Here is a 24573-nt window from a genome sequence, read left to right as displayed (position 1 = left end):
GGAGGAGGAAGAATGAAAGAGAGGAGGAAGCCATCATGAGGGGAGAGGAACCATCAGCACATGAACAGAAAAAATAACAAGTATCTGGTACAACACTGCGGTGGTACACAGGCCAGTAGTTATGAGTAGTTACCCCACAGTAATTCTAAAAGCCAAAAAAATAGCCATAGTCTGAGTCTCATTTATTTGTAAGATAGTTGGGAATAAGCTTAAATTGGTTATACTATAGTGTCACTCAAACTTCCCTATAGACTCTTCTGATGGAGACATTTTCTCAGCTAAGACTCTCTTTTCCCAGAAGACTCTAGCTTGTGACAGGTTGACAGAAATTATTCATCATGAGTAGATTCAGATTACTGTAACCTTCACAGTATCGAATCAATCTCTCTTCCAACACAGAGAATTAACATTCTCGTGAGTTTCTTTCTTCCATTCATTTTCTTTTCCCTTTCTTTTTTTCTTTCTTTTTCTCCCCCAACTGAGTTTAACCAGGGTCATTTGTGTAACCATGGTCTTGGAATCATTTATTGGAGCCTCTCCTCAACATAGAGTCACAACTGAAGACCATGGCCAGCACCTCCCCTATAATCCATCATTAGTCAATAGTTCAGCAGGAGGTGGTAACCCCTGAATACCTCCCCATCCATGACTGACTGTTGACAAGCTTAGTGTTATGTAGGTTCATTATAGACAACAAGCACTCTTATGAGATCATATTTGCAGTGGTCATGCCTTCTCCAAAGGCAACATTTCATAGCCCTTTTCCACATCTCTGATTTGTACGCTCTTTCTCCTCTCTCTTCCAAATGTTCCCTAAGCCTTAGGAGGAGGGGTATAAATGCCCTATTTAGGGATGAACACTTAACTGTCACTTACTTTCAATGGTGCAAGCAGCTGCCCAGCTCTGCAGTCAGTCATTAGAAAGAACAGCTTCTGAAAATAGAGATGAGAGTAGCATTTCTGTGGATATAAACAAACATTTGGTAATTACTGATTTGCAGTTTTCTTTTTTCTCATACGAACATTCAATATTTTGATTTCCCCCTAAGCACTATCTTAGCTACAACCACAGATTCTAATGTGCTATTTATAAAGGTTCTGTCCTTTCAAACTATTCTTCTCTTCCATTCTATCACTCCTTTTTGTACAGTTCATTATGAAGGTTCTTAATTCTCAGATACCTGAGATTTCCTAGATATCTTTCTTTGATTTCTAGTTTAATTCTTGTGTTAGGTACCCTACTTAAAATTATCTTAATCCCTAATTAAAGTGAAATGCCAGGTATCCCTTGCACACTGTGCTGTGTTCTAATAAGTGCCATGCACTCATCTGAAATAAACATGAACATAGTTTCTTGACATCATAGCACAGGAAATAATTGCAACTTTAAATGCTTCATAGAATTTGTAGAAGGTGGGTGAACTGGACTCAGAGGCAATAAAACAAAGCAGCCAACATTTGAAGAACAACAAATCCTTTGCCGTGCTGGATTGTGAGATGGAGAATCATCACGAGATCTTGTGAGAAAGAAACCAGATGCTATAAAGCAAGGAAGCTGAACTGGTCTTTCAAAGAGATTAGAGTTAATGCTTTGCTGTGAGGATCTTTTGTGTACTTAACAGATAAATGCAGAACTGACTTTTCAAAAAGAAAATAAAAAGAAAATGTCACTTCTGGGGATTAGAAGAGAATGCAAAAGAAAAAAAAGGTGAGAGTTCACATGTCTATACTTATGAGAGGTGACCCATTTCCAAGCTAACACAAGTGGGTCTGAGAATTATGAGATATCCTTCAGTGGAATTATGAATTATAATCCTGAAGACTTGGTGACCAGCTGGCTTTGATTTAAAAAAAAATCATGAACAACACTTGCTAGTAAAACTTTACAGTTTAAATGAAGAACCCACAAGTTGTCAAGTTGATAACTACTCAGCACAAGTGCATTCTCATGACTGTAACGTCCACCCTCTCCAGCCAATCTCTCTTCTCTCCTTCTTCCTGGAAGTTCTTTTCACAGTTTATATTCTTTCTTTTCCTTTCTTCCTTTTAGCAATAGAGAGAAAAACTACAAACTATCACCTTTCAAAAGCCAGAAAAAAAGAAGACAGAGAAAGTAGTAAATAGTTATAGGCCTGGGCAGAAATTAGTCCAACAGGGAGTGAAAATGATACTAGTTCCCTAATTAGTTTTTCCTTCCTTGTTTTAGGTTGCAAGTAGACTGAGTTGCAATCATTTGAAACATTTATTCAAATACAGACTCAATTCTTTTTCAAACAGTAAACTCTTAACTTCATGGCCATCCTCATCCCATTTTCTCAAAATAGCATCTGGTAACATGTACACACAACTTCAGAGAGGTTAAAAGCATTTCACATGTAAAGACCATTTTCACAGAACAGAAATTCATTTAAAATTACAACGTGAACAATAGACAATCCAGGTAACAGAACTCTTCCATCCCATGTGGCCTGAAGGTGCAAGCCTAAATGGTCTCTCAAGTTCGTTTCATTATGGACTATTTGAGGGCTGCAGTTCCAAAGAGCCCCTAAGAAACTGCCTACAGTTCTCTTAGAAAGTTTATGACAACTGTGATCTCAGCATTCAATCTGGTTCAGTCCCAGCACTCTCCACACACCCTTCGATTACACTACAGGGAAAAAATAAAACCACCACCACCAACAACAACAATGACCTCTTTCTCTTTCCTTGGTAGCATCAAAGCACTCCCCAGTACATACACACATACACACCTGCATTTTTTAAGTTTCGACAATTTTGATAGCTCCGAAGATTCCAGAATAGTACCTGAAACTTCACAAACTATCATCAAATATATTACATAAACATTTAATTTTTCAAAAAAAATTGAACGTTAAAATCATATGTTCATTTATAAAATAGTTATAATTCAGTTAATATAGATAGACATACCTTAAACCCTGCTGCACATAGACATAAAGCTGAGTAAAGCAATTTAGTGGCTAATGTCATAGAGTAAATTAGACGTTTAGTAGGATCATGTAATCATGTAATTTAACCTGGTTTATTTCTCATATATATATATATACACATATATATATATTGATAAAACAGACTGATATTAGGTAGATTTAAAGCTTATTACAAAGTATTTAATGACTGATATGAGGAACTAATTACACGAGGACAGCGTTTATTTACATATATTTCAATGTGCACCCCCAGGCTTACTAGCCAACATCATTCCTATTCTTATTAAAGGATCTGATTTACAGCAATTCATGTTGAGCTCTTATTTCAAAAACATTTATATGCTACAATAGGGTGTGTTTCAAAACATATTTCAGAGTTATAACTATGGACAAATTTTATGATGATACTGTAAGTAGATTGTAAGTAAACATTTTCATAGCATTAAGTTAGTTACAGTGTATTTACCTTGTACAACTATGAAGTTAGATATGAAAAAAATGAAAATGTGAGGGATACTTATGTAATAAGAAAAAAACCTTTAAAACATAAATAGGGCCAGGAAAATCTACTAGGAAAAAAGATGTTGAAAACCTGTGAATGTCCAGGAAATGCTCACTGTGGAAGTAAGCTCACGTAACTCAGAGGAAAACAATGCTTTAGAAACAGAGCCCAAAGCCCATGCTAACCCAGAGCTTTATAGGAAAGTTGTATTTCTCCTCTTATTTCCATGGAATGAACATAATATGGGTTACTGTGTCTATATAGACTAAAATAGCCACCAAAGGGTGAAAATTGAGAATGGCAAAATACTAATTTACTTTATTAATGTATAAATGCAATATATATATATATATATATATATATATATATATATATATATATACACACACTCTCTAAGTGCATGTGTGTGGATGGATAGTGTATATGTGGAATTGAAGCTGTATGAGGAGCTAAGGGAAATAGGAAGAAAAAATGTACTCCTAAAATTTGTAAAGGAAAAAATAAGAAAAACATCTGACCAACCCTTAAGTAAAGAAACTTCTCCAAAATAAAATGGAATTCATAGAAATTTCTATGAGAAATAATAAATTTACACATTAAAGTTCATTCAAATTTGTGTCAGTTATCAAAATGTATGTAGACAAGAATAAATGAAGACAAAGTATTTACAAGAAAAACTCAGTAATAATGCTATGTACATCCACAATTGAACTTTATTGTCTCAAGTTTCCTAAATTACAGGTCATTGGAAATCAATGCCTTGAAATAAATTTCCAATGTTTTTGAAAGATAGTGAAATAATATAAAAATGTGTCTAAAGAGTTTATGAACGCATGAAGAGTAAAAGAACTTAATCTTAAACCATTCTCTTACTCTATCTATAGAGGGGTCACCCCTGCCTTCCAATTCGGTGCCAAGGTCAAATGTAACCCAATGGCTCCCAAGGAGAGATACATCTTTACTGTCTATAAGGAAGGATGACTGTGTGGCAGCTGCAGAGGCTTGCCAGGAATCTGAGCACTGCGCACTGCTCCATGAGAACTTTAAGAAAACCTGTGGCAGAGGAACAGCTCAATGTCACACCCTTAGCGGCCGACTGATGTGTGTGGGCCTAAGACAGAGCCTGAGACAGACCGTTTTGTGGAACTGTCAGTGCAGTCTCCCTTTAGAAAGAGACTGTGTTCAGATTTGGGAAAGCTTGTTTGGAGACACTTGCATACAGGATACTCAAGTCAATCAAATTCCCACCTTCAGTCAAGGCAACAGAGATGGATTTAAGGCGGATGTGGCTTCAGGTTGGTATTTAAAGAAAGAATTGAGACACATTAAAGAGAACAATAAAAAAGAGTTAACTAAAGAATATTTAATTTCTGATTCTATTTGTCATTTCTACCTTGAAGGTTATTATTCAATTTCTCTTGGGAATTAAATGTTTGTAAATATCCATATCATGACAATGATCAAAGAGTATCAGGAAAAATGAAGCAAAGTGAACTTAATACTTTGGTATATTATTGCCAAACTTATTTTTTGTTTATTCATTGTATAAATAGTTAAGAAACATTTACAGTGTGTTAGGTCTACATACTGATGGAAGGAAATCTGTCCTTCATTGAAGACCATTGCAATGTTTTAGGGACATTTTAAAATTAAAGGAAAAGGCAGGTGTAGTGATGCATGCCTGTAATCCCAGCACTCAGGTGAGTTCCAGGAGAGCCAGAGCTACACAGTGAGACCCTATCTTGAAAACTGAGAGAGGCAGAAAGAGAAAGAGAGAGAGAGAGACAGAGAGAGAGAGAGAGAGAGAGAGAGAGAGAGACAGACACAGAGAGAGACAGAGAGAGAGACAGAGAGACAGAGACAGAGAGAGTCAGAGAGAGAACATGTCAAGAGAGTGTGATTTAGAGTACCTTTACTCCCCTTGAATTATTTCAAGAAGTAAATAAAACAAGCAAAATCTAGATTCTTACACTCTCAAGTAAGGAGTTTCTCATGTCATTCTCCTCAAAAACACTGCAAAAAAGACTTGCATGCACAGCATGCTCTGAGAAAATTGCTTACCAGAGAAAACCCTGGAAACAAACACAGGGTTTAATGGAGAAGCTGAAATGCAATGTGATTGCTGCAAGAACTTAGGTGTTTGCACAGAACACTGTAGACTTGCAGAATTCTCTTCTATTAAGGCAAGAGACTGATCCGTTGTCCTCCTTGGAGTAAGGATCGCTAAGGGATATGAGGGCTGGCCCAGGTAAATCAGTGACCTGCTGGGTAAACACAATACCTGGAAAAGTACCAGTAAAGGTAAGCTCTCACTCAATGGTACTCTTACTGTTACAAGACTGTAGTGATTGTGCAGCAAAAGTATGTTGGATGGTGGAGAAATATAAAATTGGTTAGATTCTGGATATATGTTTATATTCATGAACCACATGGGAATGCATGAACAAGAGTTAAAGTTGATCCTACAGGTTTTTCAGATGTTTTTACTTTGTTTAGTTTTTCTGTTTATTTTTGAGCCTTTTTTTTGTCAATAACTCCAATGATACCATTGTCATTCCTTCCAGTAATGTGGACAGTTCCTGGAAGAAAAGGCTTTAGCACAGGACTGAGATATCCAGTTCCAATGTGTACACGTTTGAGTGTGCAATGTTTACTAGATATGCAAGTTGTAGTGTTTAACTGTATTAGTAAGTCTGGGTTTGAATTTTAGAAAATCTGTATGAAACACTAAAATCTGCATTTTGTTTGTTGGTTGTTTGACTGATTGATTGATTGATTGATTGATGTATTATCATTTTATTTAATATGGTGTAGTAACATATGAATAAGTGTCGGCTTTTAGTCAGAAAGATAGGAGGTTGGGGTCAAGAAGAAATGATTTTTGACCTAATCAACAGAAAGCTAAAAATGAACAGTAACAATCTGGGGCAATGAAGCGTCTCTGAGGTTGGGACATGCAGCACTAGGAAGAACTTGCCTGTGATCGTACAACTGTTTCTTTGCCGTGGGTTGATGAGCAAGGAGCAGAGACAGTCCAAGAAGAACAAGCAGAGTCATGAGAGGATGTTTTTAAAATGAAATTCTGATCACAATGCTTTCTTTAACACTGTTTGCACATGTCTGTTGTTTCTTGATTTTGATGTTGGCTTGAGTTACATTTATTTCCTCTGAAACTGTGTGATGCCAGCAGCAATGAAATTCAAGTTTCAATGATTGAATGATTGAATACCGCTATTCTCCAGTATATCACCTGGTACCCAGTAAAAACCCAATTAATGTTTATGGTAGGAAAGATTTTGTCAATGAAAACTTCTAATTCTACAATTATGATTCCTACGAATTCCTAGAGACTAAGATAATCAAGAGTAAAAATACTTTTTGAATCACATTTTTATCTGATTTATGATCCTGTTGGTATGGACATTTCTTTCTCTCTTTCTTCCTTTCTCCCTTCTCTTCTTTTTTCTTTAGATTCTATTTTTTTTGCTTTATTGTACAACTGTACATGGTCTAATGAGAAATATTAATTTATATTTTCAAGTAAGTGAATTCACAAAATAAAGCTTTTCAATTTACTTGTGTGATATTTCTTCACCTATCACTCATTAATTTTAAATATCAAGGGTTAAGTAAGTATAATACAAGTTTGTATGCATTTGTCTGTATTTTTACATATTTGTCATGTGCATCCTTAGCTACTAGGAAATTTAGAAAACTCTTTAATAGTGAAATACTTTCTTTGTTTTCTTTCTAGATAACATGAAAAAGGAAAGTAAATATAAATGGAATCTAACTACTCCTTTATATCATGGGAATATGTACAAACTATCATTTTTACCTACGTTATAAAAACTGGATGTTATGATTTAAATGTTGTTGATTCTCAATGATATGCCAATACTAAATAATTTGTATGGCTTAAAAATTGCAGAAAATATGCAGCAAAACCATGGCATTCTTTCCAATGATTATGAAGGTGCCTATTTAGCCCTTCCATCCTCTATTCTGAGAAATACATATTTACTGAAACCAAAGGCTTGGATAAACCATAAGGGCATTTCAGGTCATACAACCTAAAAGGTTTGAAGCCAACTGTTTTTGTATGTGCCTGTAAGTGATGTCAGAGGTTTCATCAGGATGTGAGCATCTTCCTTGGCAGCAATAACTGTGTTAACCTTTGTTCAGAATTTCCTATTCATGCACTCCCAATTAGCTGTGACAGAACAAGGATGATTCTGACTCAAGACATTGAGCTCACAATAAGGTTCAATTTCTATTTCTGAAGAGTAAATGCTTGTTTTGAGAAACTTAGACTCAGGGATGTTTATTCCCCTAAAGCTCCACTTTGGTCCTGTCCATCCCTGAACAATCTGGATCACAGTATGTATATAGTATTGACAAAAGATGATTCAAACATGGCACCATCAAGCCTTTAAAGAAATCCTAGTAGCCTAGTACACTTTTATACTCAGCTTGTGGAATCCCCATAGTTTTGTTTTCAGGTTCTATATGTACGACCCTGAGCTTATTTTTGTATGACCTGGGCATTTTCTTGCTTTCAGGATTCAAACAGATGCAGTCTTGTTTGGAAGTGACAGAGGCGTGTGTAGGGGATGTGGTTTGTAATGCACAGTTGGCCCTTTACCTTAAAGCATGCTCAGCAAATGGAAATCTGTGCGATGTGAAACACTGCCGAGCAGCCATACGGTTCTTCTATCAAAATATGCCTTTTAACACTGCCCAGATGTTGGCCTTTTGTGACTGTGCTCAATCTGATATACCTTGTCAGCAATCCAAAGAAACTCTTCACAGCAAGCCATGTGCACTGAGCATAGTTCCACCCCCCACTTGCCTCAGTGTAATTCACACTTGCCGAAATGATGAATTATGCAGGTGAGTAAAAACACACATACCTTGCTTTCTTATTTCGGCACCTTATTTGTTATAGTCCAACCCTAACATCTGATCTCCTTCTATTGCTAGAGTTCCCACCATCATCCAAAATAGGGTAAATAAAGCCAGACAGCTCACATCGTGATTCTGTGGTACACGTGTGGTACCATTTTTGAAATTCAAATGTAAAATGCAGAGCAGAGTTTTAGAATAAAGAAACTCACCATGTGGAACAGTGTTGGGCTATCTATCATCTTTTTAAAGTTCATATTTGCTGTGTGTGTGTGTGTGTATGTGTGTACTCATATAAACAACAATTTTTATGAGTTGGTTCTCTTCTTTCAACATGTGGCTTCTACGATTTGAACTCAGTTTGTCAGGATTTTTCAAATTACCTTTCATCCCTCGTATATCTCACTGGTCCCCAATCAGCTGTGTAATTAGATTTTTTTCTTTGTTGTGATTGTAGAATCTTTGTTGTTGTTTGAGTTTTGTTCATTTTAGATAAGGTTTTTCTCTGTATACCAGGCTGGCTTTGAAATCACAATCCTCCTACCTCATGTCTCTGAGTACTGGATTAACAGGCATGAACAACCACAGATGGATTGTTGTGTTGAAAAGGCTGTTAATTTTGGCAAGGTAACTCTTTAAACTTCAGAAAAAATACAGTTTTTTTCTCAAGTTGTGGGCTGAGATGAATAAGGTAGTTTTAGTATGGTGTGGATATTCCCTGCATATTTGTGTGCCCATGACATCAAAAATGTACCTCCCTCTTTTCCATCCTCATGTTATCTGTTATTGCCTGAGTCAGAGTTTCTACTGCTAAAACAAAACACCGTGACAAAAACCCATGGGTTTATTCAGCTTATACTTCCATATTGCTGTTTTTCACTAAAGGAAGTCAGAACAAGACCTCAAACAGGGCAGGATCTTGGATGCAGGAGCTAGCACAGAGACCATAGAGTAGTACTGCTTACTGGCTTGCTTCCTCCAGCTTGCTCAATCTGCTTTATTATAAAACCCAAGGCCACCAGCCCAGGGATGGCACTACTCCCCATTGATCACTAATTGAGAAAATGACCTTATAGCTGAATCTTATGGAAGCATTTCCTCAACTGAGGCTCCTTCCTCTCTGATGACCCTATCTATTTTAAGTGAATACACAAAACTAGCAAGTACAGTCATGGGGGAAAGTAAAGCTAGCTGTTTATTTGTTCATTCAGAATATACACTAATCAGGTACCCATCTTGGCATCAGTTAGGAATGTCTGTCTGTCTTGTTTATTTTAGTCAAAAAAAGACAGACAGTAAGAAAATGCATACCATATAAAGTAACGAGCAATTCTTAGATTAAAGGAGATTAGAGGGAGAAAAATGATTAAGTCTAGAGATCTGGATCAGGATTGTTTCCTCTGCCAGTTAAATAATTAAAAGGCAAGGAAAATCTTGAACCCAACAGGCAGCACAGCAGAGAAATCTCAAGCACCAAGGATAGAATGGGCATTAAAGAAAGATGTTTACTGTGGGTGATGAAACACACATATGTAGCAGACACAGAGAAAAAGATCTCTGCTCAGCAGAGTGAGGACTCGTGAAGCCAAAGAATACAGTCTCCTTGAGGGCTGGGATTTTTTTTAAGCCTCTGAAGTGTTTTCCTCACTTAATTTAGGTTTGGTAAGTTTGAAGAAGTATGTCATCTTGGAAAACTTCCATGGCCCCTCTCCCTATCTATCTGCCTACCAGAGAGGGATCCTATCCTCTCAAAAGGGAAGTGAGAAATGTTGTAATTACGTTTTAATATCCAAAAAAACAATTATACAACCCCTTTAAGGATACAATAAAGAAGATAAGGATAGACTGAAAATGTTTCAATTTAAGGAATGCTCCCAATGAGGAGTGTTTGACCTAACTGGAGGAAATTACTGAGTTGATCTCTTGACCTACTACCAGAGAGCACACAAAGCAATCCAACAGGCAAGATATTGCAATGGAAGTGCATGGCTTCCTCTGAAGGAGCAGTGAAAGGGGAAAGCAACAGAAAAGGAAGCCAGAAATTACACAGGGTGAGGCACCAGGCTTGAGGGCTACTGCAATGGAGGGGCTCTTGCAGCTTTTGAGTGACATTATGAGCAGTCTATGTTCTCAGTTAAAACTTTCAGTCTAGCTTCTAGCTGACATCAAGATGTCATATACAGATAGCCATGCTTAGAAATCACAACTGAGCTCAGCATGTCTGGCTCTCTTTCTCTCACTGAGGTTTTTATGAAGCACATGCAAGCTCATGTTTAGGGTGAATTTATCTTTCCATTGGTCAGAAACACATGCTTATGTAGACAGTTTAGGACATAGGTAAGCAATTCAGGATGTGATGAATCGAGTCTAAACTGCAAGGCTGTTTTTTTGGGGGGGGTTGTTTGTTTGTTTTTTATTTGTTTGTTTGTTTTTATGTGTAGCCCAGGCTGGCCTCAAACTCGTGATCCTCCTGCCTCTGCCTCCTTCAGCAAATCCTACCTGCATGCACCACCACAACTGGCAAGGCTGTTTTTATAGGTAGTCACCACTGATCTCACACTAGGTCATCTGCTTCAGCCTCCTGAGAGATGCAGAATTACAGGTTTGTCATGGGTCCCTATGCCAGTTTTTTGTAGTTGAATTAGTGTGTGCAGGAATCCACCATCTGTGTCCAAGCTGGGTTTGAACAATTGGCCTCAATAAGTCAATTAAAGGAGTCAAATTAATACTAGAAAACAAAAAGGAGACTTAGTCAACGTGGTTACACTGGGAAGAGGAAAGAGTATATCTAGTGAAACTTCCTACCTCCAAGTACACCTTGTGGGAGGCTGACATAATATTAAAGTTTAAATAGCAGACCAAAATTTGAATGCCTAAGTAGCTTCAATCAAGGTATCTCTCTGCCTATCACTGACCCTTCATTGTCTGGGCTTCATTCTCACCTTATAAGATGATCTGACAGGTTACTAGAAAATATGAAATTTCTTTCAGGGAGACATGTTCCCCAGCCTTAGTTCTTGCTATCAAAAACAAAAAATTATTAAAATAATTTTATAAAGTTTATTCAGTATGAAAGCATGGAAACAGAATAAAGAAATTTCTCAGTGGTGGACAGTGTCTAAATGAGCTCCGAAATTGCATGAGGTTTCAAAAAGTTCTTTAATAAATCTCTCAAGTAGTTCATACTGCAAAGTGTTGGGATAAAATTAGCCACAAGGGAAAATCAGTCTCAGGAAAGTAGAGTAATTTACAAAATTTCACTATTTTGATTTTTGTTTTTCTTCCCCACGCTCCCTATGTGATGCTTGAAAATACAAAGTTAGCTTTCCATAAGTCTTGAAACCAACACCTCATTCTGCCCCAGGCCAATGTTTCATTAGGTAAGAGACCACCACATGTTAATGTGAAATCTCTCTATCCGTAGACTAAATCCAGTTCTTCACTCTGTTTTCTAGGACACACTATCGAACATTCCAGACAGAATGCTGGCCCCATGTGACTGGGAAGTGCCATGAAGACGAGACATGCATTAGCATGTTAGGCCGACAAGACCTTACTTGTTCTGGGAGTGACAGCTGCAGGACTGCCTACCTAGGAACCTTTGGGACAGTCCTTCAAGTGCCATGTACTTGCAGGAGCATTACACAGAATGTTGAACCATTGTGCATGATTTTGCAGCACATGCTTCATGGCAAATCATGTTTCAGTAAGTTGTCCAATTAAAAGACTGTCTTTTATTTATCTGCTTACCTACATATCTATCATTTTCCACTATATAAATAAAGGGGAGAGAGAGAAAGAGAGAGAGAGAGAGAGAGAGAGAGAGATAATCCAGCCATCCTAAAACAAAAATGTTCATAAAGAATTTGCGTTTGCTATTTTAGTTATGTTTGGTTTTGCTTTTTATTTCTCCTGTATCAGAAAATGATACACTGTTTACATTGATAAGTTACTATTCATCATAATTTACTGATTTAAATATGAGAAGCATAAAGGCTTCATTTACATGCTGAACATATCAATTATTATTTGTTCTGTAAAAACAAATCAACTCCAAAACATTGGCCAAAAATCATTAACCATTTAGCTACTTAGCTGAACAGTTTTATACACTGACCTTGGGTGAATTGTCTTTTGTCTAAACTCTCTCAAGTATTGACACTCACAGACACCTGAGGCTGGATTGACCAAGTTGGTATATTTAGCAAGCACTGTCAGCTGGTACAGCATATTTCTCCTCTGGTGTCTCCTTCAGCAATAAAGCCTGGGACTGTTACATGGTGAGGCAGAATTCCTAGTGACTAAAACCAAATATACAGGTATTTCTCAAGTATCTCCTGCTGCCATACTGTGAGCAAATCAAGTCATATGCCAGTCTCAGGGTGATTTCAGGAGCAAACTACACAAGGATGTGGATAGTCAAGATGGGCTCACCAGGACTGATTGATTTTTAAGTCTACGATTGAAGGTGTCCTGCCCCTGTGCTTTATTTTTCTGTCCCTTTGGGCTTTAACAAGTCTGCTTATTATCTTTTAGTAATAAGATGTAAATATATTTTAAGTTAATCTTTAATTTAGGGGAAAGGAAACTGAAATTTAGGCACTGGCTTGTTTGGAGATGAGTACACTGACATCACTGTCTTGAGATTCTCAAAAGCTTTGTGAAAACATCTCATAGGACAAACTAGAGGAGCTTGGAGCTTCCTCTCGTATGTGTTTCTGTCTGCTGATATTCCCCTCTTGCCAGTGACAGGTAGTTTTCCAGAGCCAGCTGTTTCTACCTGTCACTCTTAGCCTTGCATCTGTTTATTCCAAAGGAGTTCCCTGTGTCCCTTGTTTCAGCTCCTTTCCCTTTTATACACTGACCCATGCACTTGGCCTGTGCTCTGCTGTCTGAGTTTAGATCAGGCTTTTCCATTGGACATCCACTGCATCCAGGTCAAAATTCTACAAGTTCTATTCATTTTTAGACCTCAAGCCAACTTCATGAACAATTTACTGTTTTGTTTTGGTTTAGTTTATTGTTGTTTTGGTTTGTTGCAATATGGTGTCCCTCAATATTTTAATTTTTATTCTTCTGATGATTTTTCAACATTTGCCTTATAGGCTTATTCAATTAGGCAGTTCATCATGCCCAGGGATGAGTCTATTCTAATGCAAGTTTGTATTCTCCTACATGATTGTATCCATGATGACTGTATTATCGTTGAGACATCAGTACTGTGCTGGATGGTATAACCAACAGCAGAAGCTCCACACAGGATGGGTCCCTTTTGCTGCAACACAGACTCTGTCAGCATTAAAAACAACCATCTAAGAAAGACTAGCTACTTTCCAAGCATGTACATCTGATTTATCATAGGGAACCAGCCTAAGAACAAAGAAAGAATAAGTAGTATACAGCCTAGCCAAACGGGAGTGTTTGTTGTTTGATAGTGACAGCAATGAACATCTCTTATTCACACCTGACAACAACTAATGGAACCATACCTACCTTCCAGAAGTCTGGACATTATAGTCTAACTATGCATCAGAAGGAAGAACACTAGGATTATCAACCAACAGCTATACAATTGCTACCATTTACTGTCACTCTTAACAAATATAAGCTCACTCTTGAGTTTACACAGAGAAGATATTTATATCTTTCCTAGAAAGACATCTAAAAGTTTTCCAAATTTCTATTCTGACACTAACTCAAAGTCAATTGTATGCTATGCAATCCCACATCCTGCCTTACAGTAAGCAAAGTATCTATGAACAGCAGACTTTTGACTGTTATCCCATTTACTACAAACATCAAGAACACATACACACATGTATGCAGAGGGGAGAGGAGGAGGGAGAGAGGGAGGGAGGGAGGGAGGGAGGGAGGGAGGGAGGGAGGGAGAGAGGGAGGAAACATTACCGCGTACAGAATAATGGGATTCAGCTAGAAATCATAGGAAGCACACTGTAGGGTAGATTTACTAAATTATACCCTGGATCACGCATCTTCAAAGAACCACCTCCCATTTCTTCCATTTTGTCTTCTACAAGGTTCTTCTTGGCCTGATTTTTCCAAAACCATACCTCAGTTGTTTAGAGACCTATGGCTTCTTTGATAACTATGGAACTCAGATCAGACTCAGATTATCCATTTTGAGAGACTAGGTAAAGTTTAACAATCACATGGTTTGGGGTTTTGTTGTTGTTTTACAACTTAATCAGGGGTTTCTTAGGCAATATAAACTCTTAAGCATCTGCTAATTTTCTAATCTATCTTCTTTTACTTAATTTCATATGCCAAAAGGCAATTTTTTAAAAAGAAGTCATTTTATTTTAATTTAGTTCCACATCTGCCTTATTCCTGACTCCCTTATATCCAAGACTTTCTTATTTAATGGCTTGAGTGAAAAGGCTATCCTGACTCTAGCCTCAGCCACCTAGCTGGGTCCGTTGGACTTCACTTTTGTATCTCTTACTCATGGGGGACCTACAGTTATCTTTTTCAATATTGGTTCACATTTTAATACCTCTCATCTCTGGAAAGCAAATGAGTCCCCACTTCAAGTCTCCATTCTTGTTAGAAAACCTTACACAATGCTCATACAGAATAATCATTTCATAATGTGTGCTGTCTAATAAAACCACCTGATCTGAGCTATGGGTTGTATGGATGCTGGGTCTCGCTTTCTAGTTGTACAGTATCACTAGCCTCTGTAGAATACAAAGGCCAGCTTCCTTCCCAGACTCCAGTAGGCACTTCTCATCTACCTGATTGCTTCCTATTCCTGAGTATTTCAGGTTTATACTATGGCAATACCACATGATGATATGCACATTTTCATACAGGTGTCTATATGGTCAGCTCCTTTTGAGTAACAGCACCAAATATATATTAGTAGATTGACACAAGATTTAATTCCTCACCAACTGAAGGTAATTACAAAGAGAGCAGGTAGGATGGAAATTGAAGATTATTGAAATTCAGGTGTTACAGAGCTATTTAGTAACTCCAAGTTCTCTTCTGGGCTCATAGAACCCATACAACACATCTACCCCGCTAATGAAATGTACAACTTGTGCTCCAGCCACCTAGGTGGGTCAGTCCTAAGTGGCTTGCTCATCACTTTCACTTACCTGCAAGGGAAGCTGGGAAGTTCAGTTCACTTCTGGTAGAAAGGGAAATGAATTTGGTGTATTTCTAGCCAGTCTCTGCCACTATATCTCCAACAAAATATATAAAGCAGCATCCCCTAATATTGATCTAGTTTATTCATTATTATGCTGGGAAATAGAAATTCATATCTGAATATATCTGTCACTCACAGAAGAATACAAAGCATAGAGCAATAGATTGTGAATAGTAGTCTGAGGCCAGTTTTGAAAACAGGAGGAGTCATTAGTTTGTACAAATATATGTAGTTTTCTTCTAATACATTGAATTAAAACCTGCCCTTTCCTTTTGAATCGCTCTACAATGCTTTGTAAATATATCATGAGACTATGTCATAGAAGAAAAAAGACAAAATATTCATCCTTGTAACGTTGTTCCCCATTGTCGTAACCATGATCTCTGGAACTCTTAAATATGTGCATGCAAAATGCTGACTGGAGCTCTGTGCTGGTTAGTTTTTGTCAATTCACCATAAGCCTCTGGGAAGAGGAAACTTCAATTGAGAAAATGCCACTAATCAGATGGTCCTGTAGGCAAGTCTGTAAGACATTTTCTTGATTGGTGATTGATGGGAGAGCTGTTGCTACTGTAGTACCACTCTGAGCAGGTGGTCATGGACTGTATAAAGAACCAAGCCAAGGAGCCATGAGAGGCACACCTGTGCTCCTGCTTGACCCCCCTGTCCTAACTTCTCTCAAAGATAGACTTTTATAGAGATATACAACCCCAATAACCCTTTACTTCCCAATTTCTTTTGATCATAGACTATATCATAGCAATATAAAGCAAGCAACTTCCACAATCACATTTTACTGCACAAATTGAATTTTGCTGGAGAAAGAATGTGGCAAAGGTACAGGCACAAGGCAAAGCATTGCTAAGTTGCTGCTGCATCAAGGGAGGCTAGTGTTTTAGAGGAAGTGTTTTGATTGTAAGAAGGAAAGAAAAACTCTGTACCCAAAGTAAATATACATTTCAGCTACAAGGCATCCCTAACTCATTTAAGATAGGACAATCATTTCATCAACTTACTGCTAGTCTACCAAAATAAGGGCTCCCTACAGGTCTCTGGTGATGCTGGAAGACTTGCCACTCATCATTAGAGGATCTCTACTAGCCAGCCTTAGGGAAGAGAAATCCATTCTGTGATACCCAGAGCTAGCTCCCATCCTTTCCGCTATAGCAACATCATACTTCATCTCATGACATAGAGAGGTTTTAAAAGACCCTGCAGACTTACACCGCATAGTCTATTAACTTCACCTTTGTGTGGAGGGCATGTTGTGGTGGGTAGAATCTCCCAGAGAAATCTGTCCACTTTTTACCACTAGCATATGGCCTTCCATGTGCTACTTCCCCTTCCCTTCCATGGTTACAAATTTCCATATTTGTTCTTTTCGTCTCATGGATCTAGAAATTAACCACCAACTGTAAGTTTTATGTCTAGCCACTTCTCTTTCTAGACAAAGCAAAATTAAGTAACAATTGTGCCTGCAATGAGGGCTTCTCTTTCACCCTGCTCTCTAGGGCCACCTCTGGGTTTGTGGTTTGTGACAGATGTCCATGAACTACACCCAGTTTTCCTAGAACCAGTTGCCTAACAGATCTGATAATATCCAAAGATATATTTCAAAGAGCAAACAGGCTTTGTGTGCGGTGTGATCTAATTCCAAAGGACAAGAGGTGTGTCCTGTAGCTATCCTCATGTAACTTACCAAAGTCTGTACACCATACTGAGAAAAACTTCCATGTATCAAGTGACTATTATATAGTAAGTAATGCATATCTTCTAAACACATTACTTTAAAAACTATTGTTTGGGTTTTGGATTTAAAACTAGTCCATTAATTGGGCTTCCAGGTTTTACTTCTGGGTTTTTTCTTTATACTTTACACATACACATTTTCAATATTCTCTACTAAGTGTTCACAGAAGGTAGTTGGTTCTCCCAATTTTATTTGGAATAAATATTCTGTTATAACTGAAGGCCCTAATAGGCCAAACACAACTCGAAGCCAAAGGGAATTAACTAACATTAAATTTTTGATTCCCAAACTTGAATCACCCTCAGAAATATCTACAGAATTTCTTATATAAAACCAATCTTGTCCAGATAACTCTGACTGTAGCCAAGTTTGGGAGCCACTGATCTTATCCACATGTGGAAAACTTCAGTCTCCTGTGTGAAGTCCAAGAGCCTCCTTCGCACTTCTCAGGGAACAAGAATGGTCTGCATGGGAAAAAGCAAGGTTACTAAGCACAAAGTCATGAAGCTCCTCTGGTGGCACACTTTGTCCAATCCTTCCAACAACTACAGACACACAATAGTAACCCAACAGTGAAAATGCAAGAGTGAATCAATACATCCATAGAAGCAGGAACAAAACAATATATATTCTTTCTTGGTGGCTGCCCTGTCAGTGAATGCAAGCGATATTTTCCCCTTATGAGAATTAAGATTAAGAGCCTCAATCTTTTATTTCATCTTAAGCTAAAAATTTTCAATTCAAATGTTTAAGTAAAAGAATCAGGAGTTAACACACACAGGCTTCAGATGTTCACTGTGATGAGAATATTGGCTGTCTTTATGTCGTAACACTGTTCTTTTGTGATGATCTACTTCTTTAAGTTCTGAATAGTAAAATGTATATTTCAATTTAACAATTGGATTTATTTCACCATGTAAGTAAACCACTATCCAAACATGACTTTGTTCTTAAATTAATACATCACCTAAGCTGCCTATGTTTCCCTGTATCTACATGAAAATACAGATGGAAGAAGATTGTTTCCAAAAGATTTCTATACCCAGCTGGCTTTCATGACATAGTGTGTACTTACATATTAAGTAAGGTCTTAGTCTTAAGAAAAGAACCTTTCTGGCCACTCCGTGCTCTAGCACTTAGTTTCATTTTATAGCCCCATTTCTACCTCTGTCTGTCCATGCCTTCTCATAGATATCAAAATGCTATAAAAGTGTTTTACTTATCGTGTTTGTGTGCACTCAATGGATATATGATCCATTCTTGCTTGACAGAATTTGTCTGCCTCTTTCCCAGCGAAGGTTTGGATCCAGTATCCCATTCCATCATTCAGTGCATTCGCAGATAGCCTTTTAAACCTACCCATGTATATGGAGTGGTGCATAACACATTGCTGCATATTTTTCTGTACTGCATAAAACTGTGCTCATTTTTTAAAAGATAATTTAGAGACTGTGAAGATGAATTTATGAAGGCTCAAGCTTATCTTTTAAGATGTTTGTCTTAATTTTCAGTGTCATAAAATCACTGCCTAGCTGAGAAGGAGAATTATTCACTATAAATTAAACAATGAGCAGTGTGAGAGACATTTCTGATTGCAATTCTGACTCTGACTCTTTCTGTCTTCCCTCCTTCCTTCACATAAACACACACACACACACACACGACTGTTTCTTACAGCCAAATATAAGGCAGCGTTCCAGGAACTTTATGTTAAGTTCTGTCTTTAAATAAACCACTTCAACTAGCCAAAACCACTGACTTTTTCTTGGTGTCTACACAAAACTTTAATTCAAGTTTAGTTTCCTTCAAATTCAGTCCAGGTGCTAAAATAGTCTTCTGGTTTTCAAGGAACATTTAACAGACTTTCTCTAGTCTATATTCATATTTATTATGTAGTGTCTAAGCTTTCAAATATGTTGTATTTTCTGGATTAAAGTGGCTCCATGGTGAATTTGTAGGTCATCAAATTCGTAGACACTCACTTATAAATTTATGTTTTTCCCTTTTAGAATTCTGTGATTATTCCTCTAGGATCTTGTTTTTCATTATTTGAAAAGGCTTTGTGCTTTTTTTTTTAAGATCAAGCATATGTATTTTAAGTTAGCAATGAAAAGAATAATAAAAACAAACAAACCATTTCTTTAAAATGAGTTCAGTTACAAATCGATATAGAAACATATAACCATGGTAAACTCTGTAAGTTTTGCCTTTTATGTATTTTAATTTATAGACTTAGAATTCCAAATGTTTTTTTGGGCTTGTATCTCAGGAGAAAAACAGTGTTTTTAGCTTTTATTAGTTTTCAAGCCTAAAATATAAACAGAGACCCTCCTTTCTTCCTTCCTTCCTTCCTTCCCTCCCTCCCTCCCTCCCTCCCTCCCTCCCTCCCTTCTTTCTTTCTTTCTTTCTTTCTTTCTTTCTTTCTTTCTTTCTTTCTTTCTTGTCAGGCCAACTTTTAAATGTGGATTTTAAAACATGGATCAAAACGAACAACCCTAATGGTTGAATCGCATGTTTGGAAATTAATAGACTCTAGTATACAGTGTGGTTTTGTAGAGGCAAGACAACACCAGCATGTCTGTAATGGGCATGATCTTCTTCATCCCTACACCAGAGCAGTGCCACAGAAATTACATAGCTAACTCATAGGAAGACTGAAGCTCAGTAAACCGTAAACTTGAGGATATGGAAAATCACAGGAATCCATAGGCTTGGCACTATCATAATGATGTCATAGGCAGACAAAAATTTTTACAAAAGAGAAGTGGCTTCTTAAATACAGTGTTGACAACTGTAGGCCATGTGTTCAACAAGGGCAAGACAGACAAACATTTATTGTGTACAAAAGATTCCTCAAAATGTTAGTTTTTCCTGATATAAGGTATGCTGCCACTAGGGGCCATGTCTTAGGGCTGAAGGTCTCATCTCCCCACTGTTGGGCATTTCAGCTATAGTATCCTTACTGAGTCCTAGTATCCTCTCACATCCCAGGGCCCCACCACCACCACCATCCATGCCCCAAGCTGTGAAATATTTGCACTCACTCTCTTGGTCCTCTGGGCTTCTCTCCTGTCTCCTCCATACCTGATCCTGTTCCCCTTTTCCCCTCTCAATCCCCTCTCCCACTCAGGTCCCTCCCTTCCTCTGTCTCCCTCCAGTGACTATTTTGATACTTTTAAGTGAGATTGAAGCATCCTTACTTGGGTTTTCCTTCTTGTTTAACTTCTTAGGGTCTGCTGGATGTGTCATGGGCATTCTGTACTTTTTGGCTAATATCCACTTGTCAGTGAATACATAGCATGCATGTCCTTTTGTGTCTGGGTTACCTCACTCAGGATTATATTTACTAGTTCCATCCATTTGCCTACAAAATTCATGATGTCCTTGTTTTAAATAGTATTCCATTATGTAAATGAACCACATTTTCTGTATTCGTTATTTGGTTCAGGGAAATCTGGGTTGCTTCTAGTTTCTGGCTATCAAAAATAAGGCTGCTATGAACATAGTGAAGCACATGCCCTTGTGGTATGGTAGAACATCTTTTGGGCATATATGCAAGAATGGTATAGCTGGGTCCTCAGCTAGAACTCTTTCCAATTTTATGATGAACCACCAGATTGATTTCCAGGGTGGTTGTACTAGTTTGCAATCCCACCAACAATGGAGGAGTGTTCCCTTTTCTCCATATCCTCACCAGCATCTACTGTTGCTTCAGTTCTTATTCTTAGCCATTTTGATTGATGTGAGGTGGAATCTCAAGGTTGTTTTGATTGGCATTTCCCTGATGACTAAGGATGCTGAACATTTCTTTAAGTACTTACTGGCTATTTGAGATTCTTCAGCTGAGAATTCTCTGTTTAGCTCTGTACCCCGTTATTTAATTGAATTATCTGGTTTTATGGAGTCTAACTTCTTGAGTTCTTTATATATTTTGGATATTAACCTTCTATTGGATGCAGGGCTAGTGAAAACCTTTTCGCAATTTATAGGCTGCCATTTTGTCCTCGTTTTTATAAGAAAATTTGGCATTCTGTAACTTTGCTGAAAGTGTTGATCATTTAGGGTTTGGTGGACTCATTGGACTCTATGATGTAGCCTATCTGTGCCAGTTAGTTTTGTCAACTTAACATAAACTTAGACATATCCAAGAAGAGGAAATCTTAACTGAGACAAGACCTTCATAAGACTGGTCTGTAAGCAAGTCGGTGGAACATTGTCTTGATTAATGACAGAAGTGGGAGGGCCTCATTCACTCTAGACGATAGCATCCCTGGACAGGTGGCCCTGCATGTTATAAGAAAGCGGGAAGAACAAGCCACTGGACACAAGCCAGTAGGCAATATTCCTCCATGATCTCTGCCTTAGTTCCTGTCTTAAGTTTCTACTCTGACTTCCTTCGATGATTGACTGTGATGTAGAATGTTATGGTATTGACTGTGATGTATAATGTTATGGTATTTTATCAGAGCACTAAAAACTCTAAGACACTATCATATCATCAGCAAATGAAGGTCACTTGATGTCTTCTTTTCTTCTTTGTACCTTTTAATTTTCTTATTTTGCCTTATGGCTCTAGCTAGGGTCTCAACTACTGTATTGAATAGGAGTGGATATAGTGGTAGCCCTGTTTTATTTCTGATTTTAATGGGATTACTTCTAGAGTTTCTCCATTTAGCGTGATGCAGGCTGTGAGGTTTTGTCTCATATGTATATAGTCTTTGCTATACATTTATTGATTTGCTTAAGTTAAACCATCCCTACATCTCAGAGTGAAGTCAACATGATTGGGGTGGATGAATATGCTGGTTAATTTTGTCAACTTGGCACAAACTAGAGTCATTTGGGAAGAGGGAAACTCGACAGAGAAAATGCTTCCATCAAATTGGCCCATGTGCAAGACTGTGAAGCATTGTCTTGATTAATGACTGATGTGAGAGTGCCCAGTTCACTGTGGGCAGAGTTAGCAGAGGCAAGATGATCCTGAGTTGCATGAAAGCAGAGCTGAAAGATCCATTGGAAACAAGTCAGTCAACAGATTTCCTCCATGACCTCTGTTTCACTTCCTGTATCTAGGTTCCTGCATTAAGAGCCTGATCTGATTTCTCCTCAAAGTGAAATAAACATTTCCTCAGGTTGCTTCTGTTCATGGTGTTTATTGTAACAACATGAAAGCAGACCAAAACAGTGTGTGAGTGTGTGTGTGTGTGTGTGTGTGTGGTGTGTGTAGTTATTGTTCCTCTGTGTGTTTGTGTGTGGGTGTGTGTTAGACTTGTTGTATCTATATTCACTAGACACATTGATTTAGTCTATATCTTTTTTGTAACCTGTCTTTGGAATTAGAGCAATGGCAGCTTTATAGAGAACATTTAGAAATGATCCTTTCACTTCCAATTTGTTAATAATTTGAGAAGTACTGGATTTTAGTTTCATGAAAGTATGGTAGAATTATCTCTCAAGCCTTCTGTACCTTGATCTTTTTCTTTTGTCTGAAGGCTTTTTGTTACTCTTTCTGTCTCCATGTTTTTATGATCTGTTTAAATTGTCGTCTTGGCTTGATTTTGATGCTTCAGATGTATCCAGAAATCCACTGATTTCTTTTAGTTTCTCAACTTAAATAAGAAAACATGTTTTCCTTGCAGTGCTTAGCCTCGCAGCCTACACAAGAATTCAGATCGCCTGACAGAGGGGGTTCTGGGTGGCCCCTCTCTGCTTGGTCTAGGGGCAGAAGTCCCCCCCGTTTAGGTTGGGTGGATCTGAATTCTTGCATAGGCTGCAAGGCTAAGCTCTGCAAGGGAATATCAATAAAAGATAAAAATATCTATCTGGGTTCCCTGAGGGACAAGCCTGACTGCATAGGGGTTGATGTCAAAAGTATCCCCTCTCCAGGAAAAAGACATCGGAACGGGTATGGCCCTCATGCCTCACTGGACAATGACAGGAGGACTGGAGCCATTACAAGGTCCCCTTCAAATACTGGAGGTCAGGCCTCTATCCCCGCCTTCGCAAGTTTAGAATTGCCATAGCCCTTCTATACTTAGAGAAGGGAGGAGATGTCAGGGGCAGCCCTGTTTACACACTGAAGGCCTAAAATCACCCATAGGCCTAAAATCAGCAATAGACCTGTCATACATGTATACTAACACCAAGACTTGGGTCTCAGTCGAAAAACATTGAAACAGATGGCTATAAGCTAATGTCAACAGGCAGCTTTTGTGGAAATTTACAAGCCTGAGTAATCATAGACCTTGTAAATAGGTAGCCTTGGCAGACAATACCAACTTAGATAAGGACAAGCGAGTCATAGGCAGAGTCATAGTGACTTGTCCCCTGAACCTTCACCCAGCCGATACCTGGTTCTGATGATATCTGTATTCCCCCTGATCACCCACACTCCAGTGTCATTCCCTTCCCCACATCCTGCCTTTCTGTGTTTATAACCCCTGTGTGAATGAATTATGATTTGAGAAAAAATAAATTATAAAAAAATGAATAAATAAATAAATAGCTTCACTGGTTTACAAATAAAGAATCCATGATACAGTGGAAAAAAAAAAAAGAAAGCATGTTTTCAAATCCTGTTATAATGCTTCTTTACCAATCTATAATTTTATTAATTTGGGTCTTGTCTTCCTTCATTTTGATTAATTTGGTTAAGGGGCTACCTATTTTATTCATAGAACTAGCTCTTAATTTCATTGAATCTTTGAATTATTTTTGTTGTTGTTTTTGTTTTTATTTTATTGATTTTTGACTTGGTATTATTCCTTCCTATCTAGTAGCTTTGGGTTTGGTTTATCATTCATTTTTCTAAACTCTTGAGGTACATCTTTAGGGCATTTATTCATGCTCCATTTGATTTTTTTAAAAAATATATCTACTTAGCACAATGAACTTCCCTTATAAAACTGCTTTCAGTGTGTTCCAGAGGTTTTGGCATCTTGGGTTTTTATATTCATTTATTTCCAGGAATTTTAAACAATTTCATTTTTTTATTATATCATTCTTTAGTGTTATTTAACCTCAATTAACTTTCTTAACTTTAAAATAATCCTTTACTATTGATTTTGAGCTAATTGAATCATGGTCACAGAAGACACATGGATATACTTCAAAAATTTTTGTATTTCCTGAGATTCACTTTATATTCCAACATGGAATCTAGTTTGTAAAAATCTCTGTGGACTGCTGAGAAGAGTGCACATGATGTGATGTTTAGCCAGAACATTCTTTAGATATCTGTCAGCTCCATTTGATCTATGACATCATTTAACTCCAAGTTCAGCACATACAT

At 37.7% G+C, this 24573-nt stretch overlaps 1 protein-coding gene across 1 annotated transcript in view; it reads left to right on the top strand.

The window, feature by feature from the left end:
• Gfral (GDNF family receptor alpha like) overlaps positions 1-24573 on the top strand; it is a 48999-nt gene that overhangs the window by 12505 nt on the left and 11921 nt on the right. The window contains exons 4-6 of the mRNA XM_028773547.1: positions 7208-7263; positions 8015-8346; positions 11814-12064. Of these exons, the coding sequence (XP_028629380.1) occupies positions 7208-7263; positions 8015-8346; positions 11814-12064 (639 nt within the window). The remainder of the gene's footprint in view (positions 1-7207; positions 7264-8014; positions 8347-11813; positions 12065-24573) is intronic.

Source organism: Grammomys surdaster, unplaced genomic scaffold, assembly GCF_004785775.1.
Source record: "Grammomys surdaster isolate TR1022 unplaced genomic scaffold, NIH_TR_1.0 231, whole genome shotgun sequence".
Taxonomy (NCBI): Eukaryota; Metazoa; Chordata; class Mammalia; order Rodentia; family Muridae; genus Grammomys; species Grammomys surdaster.
This window is presented reverse-complemented; position numbering and strand designations above follow the sequence as displayed.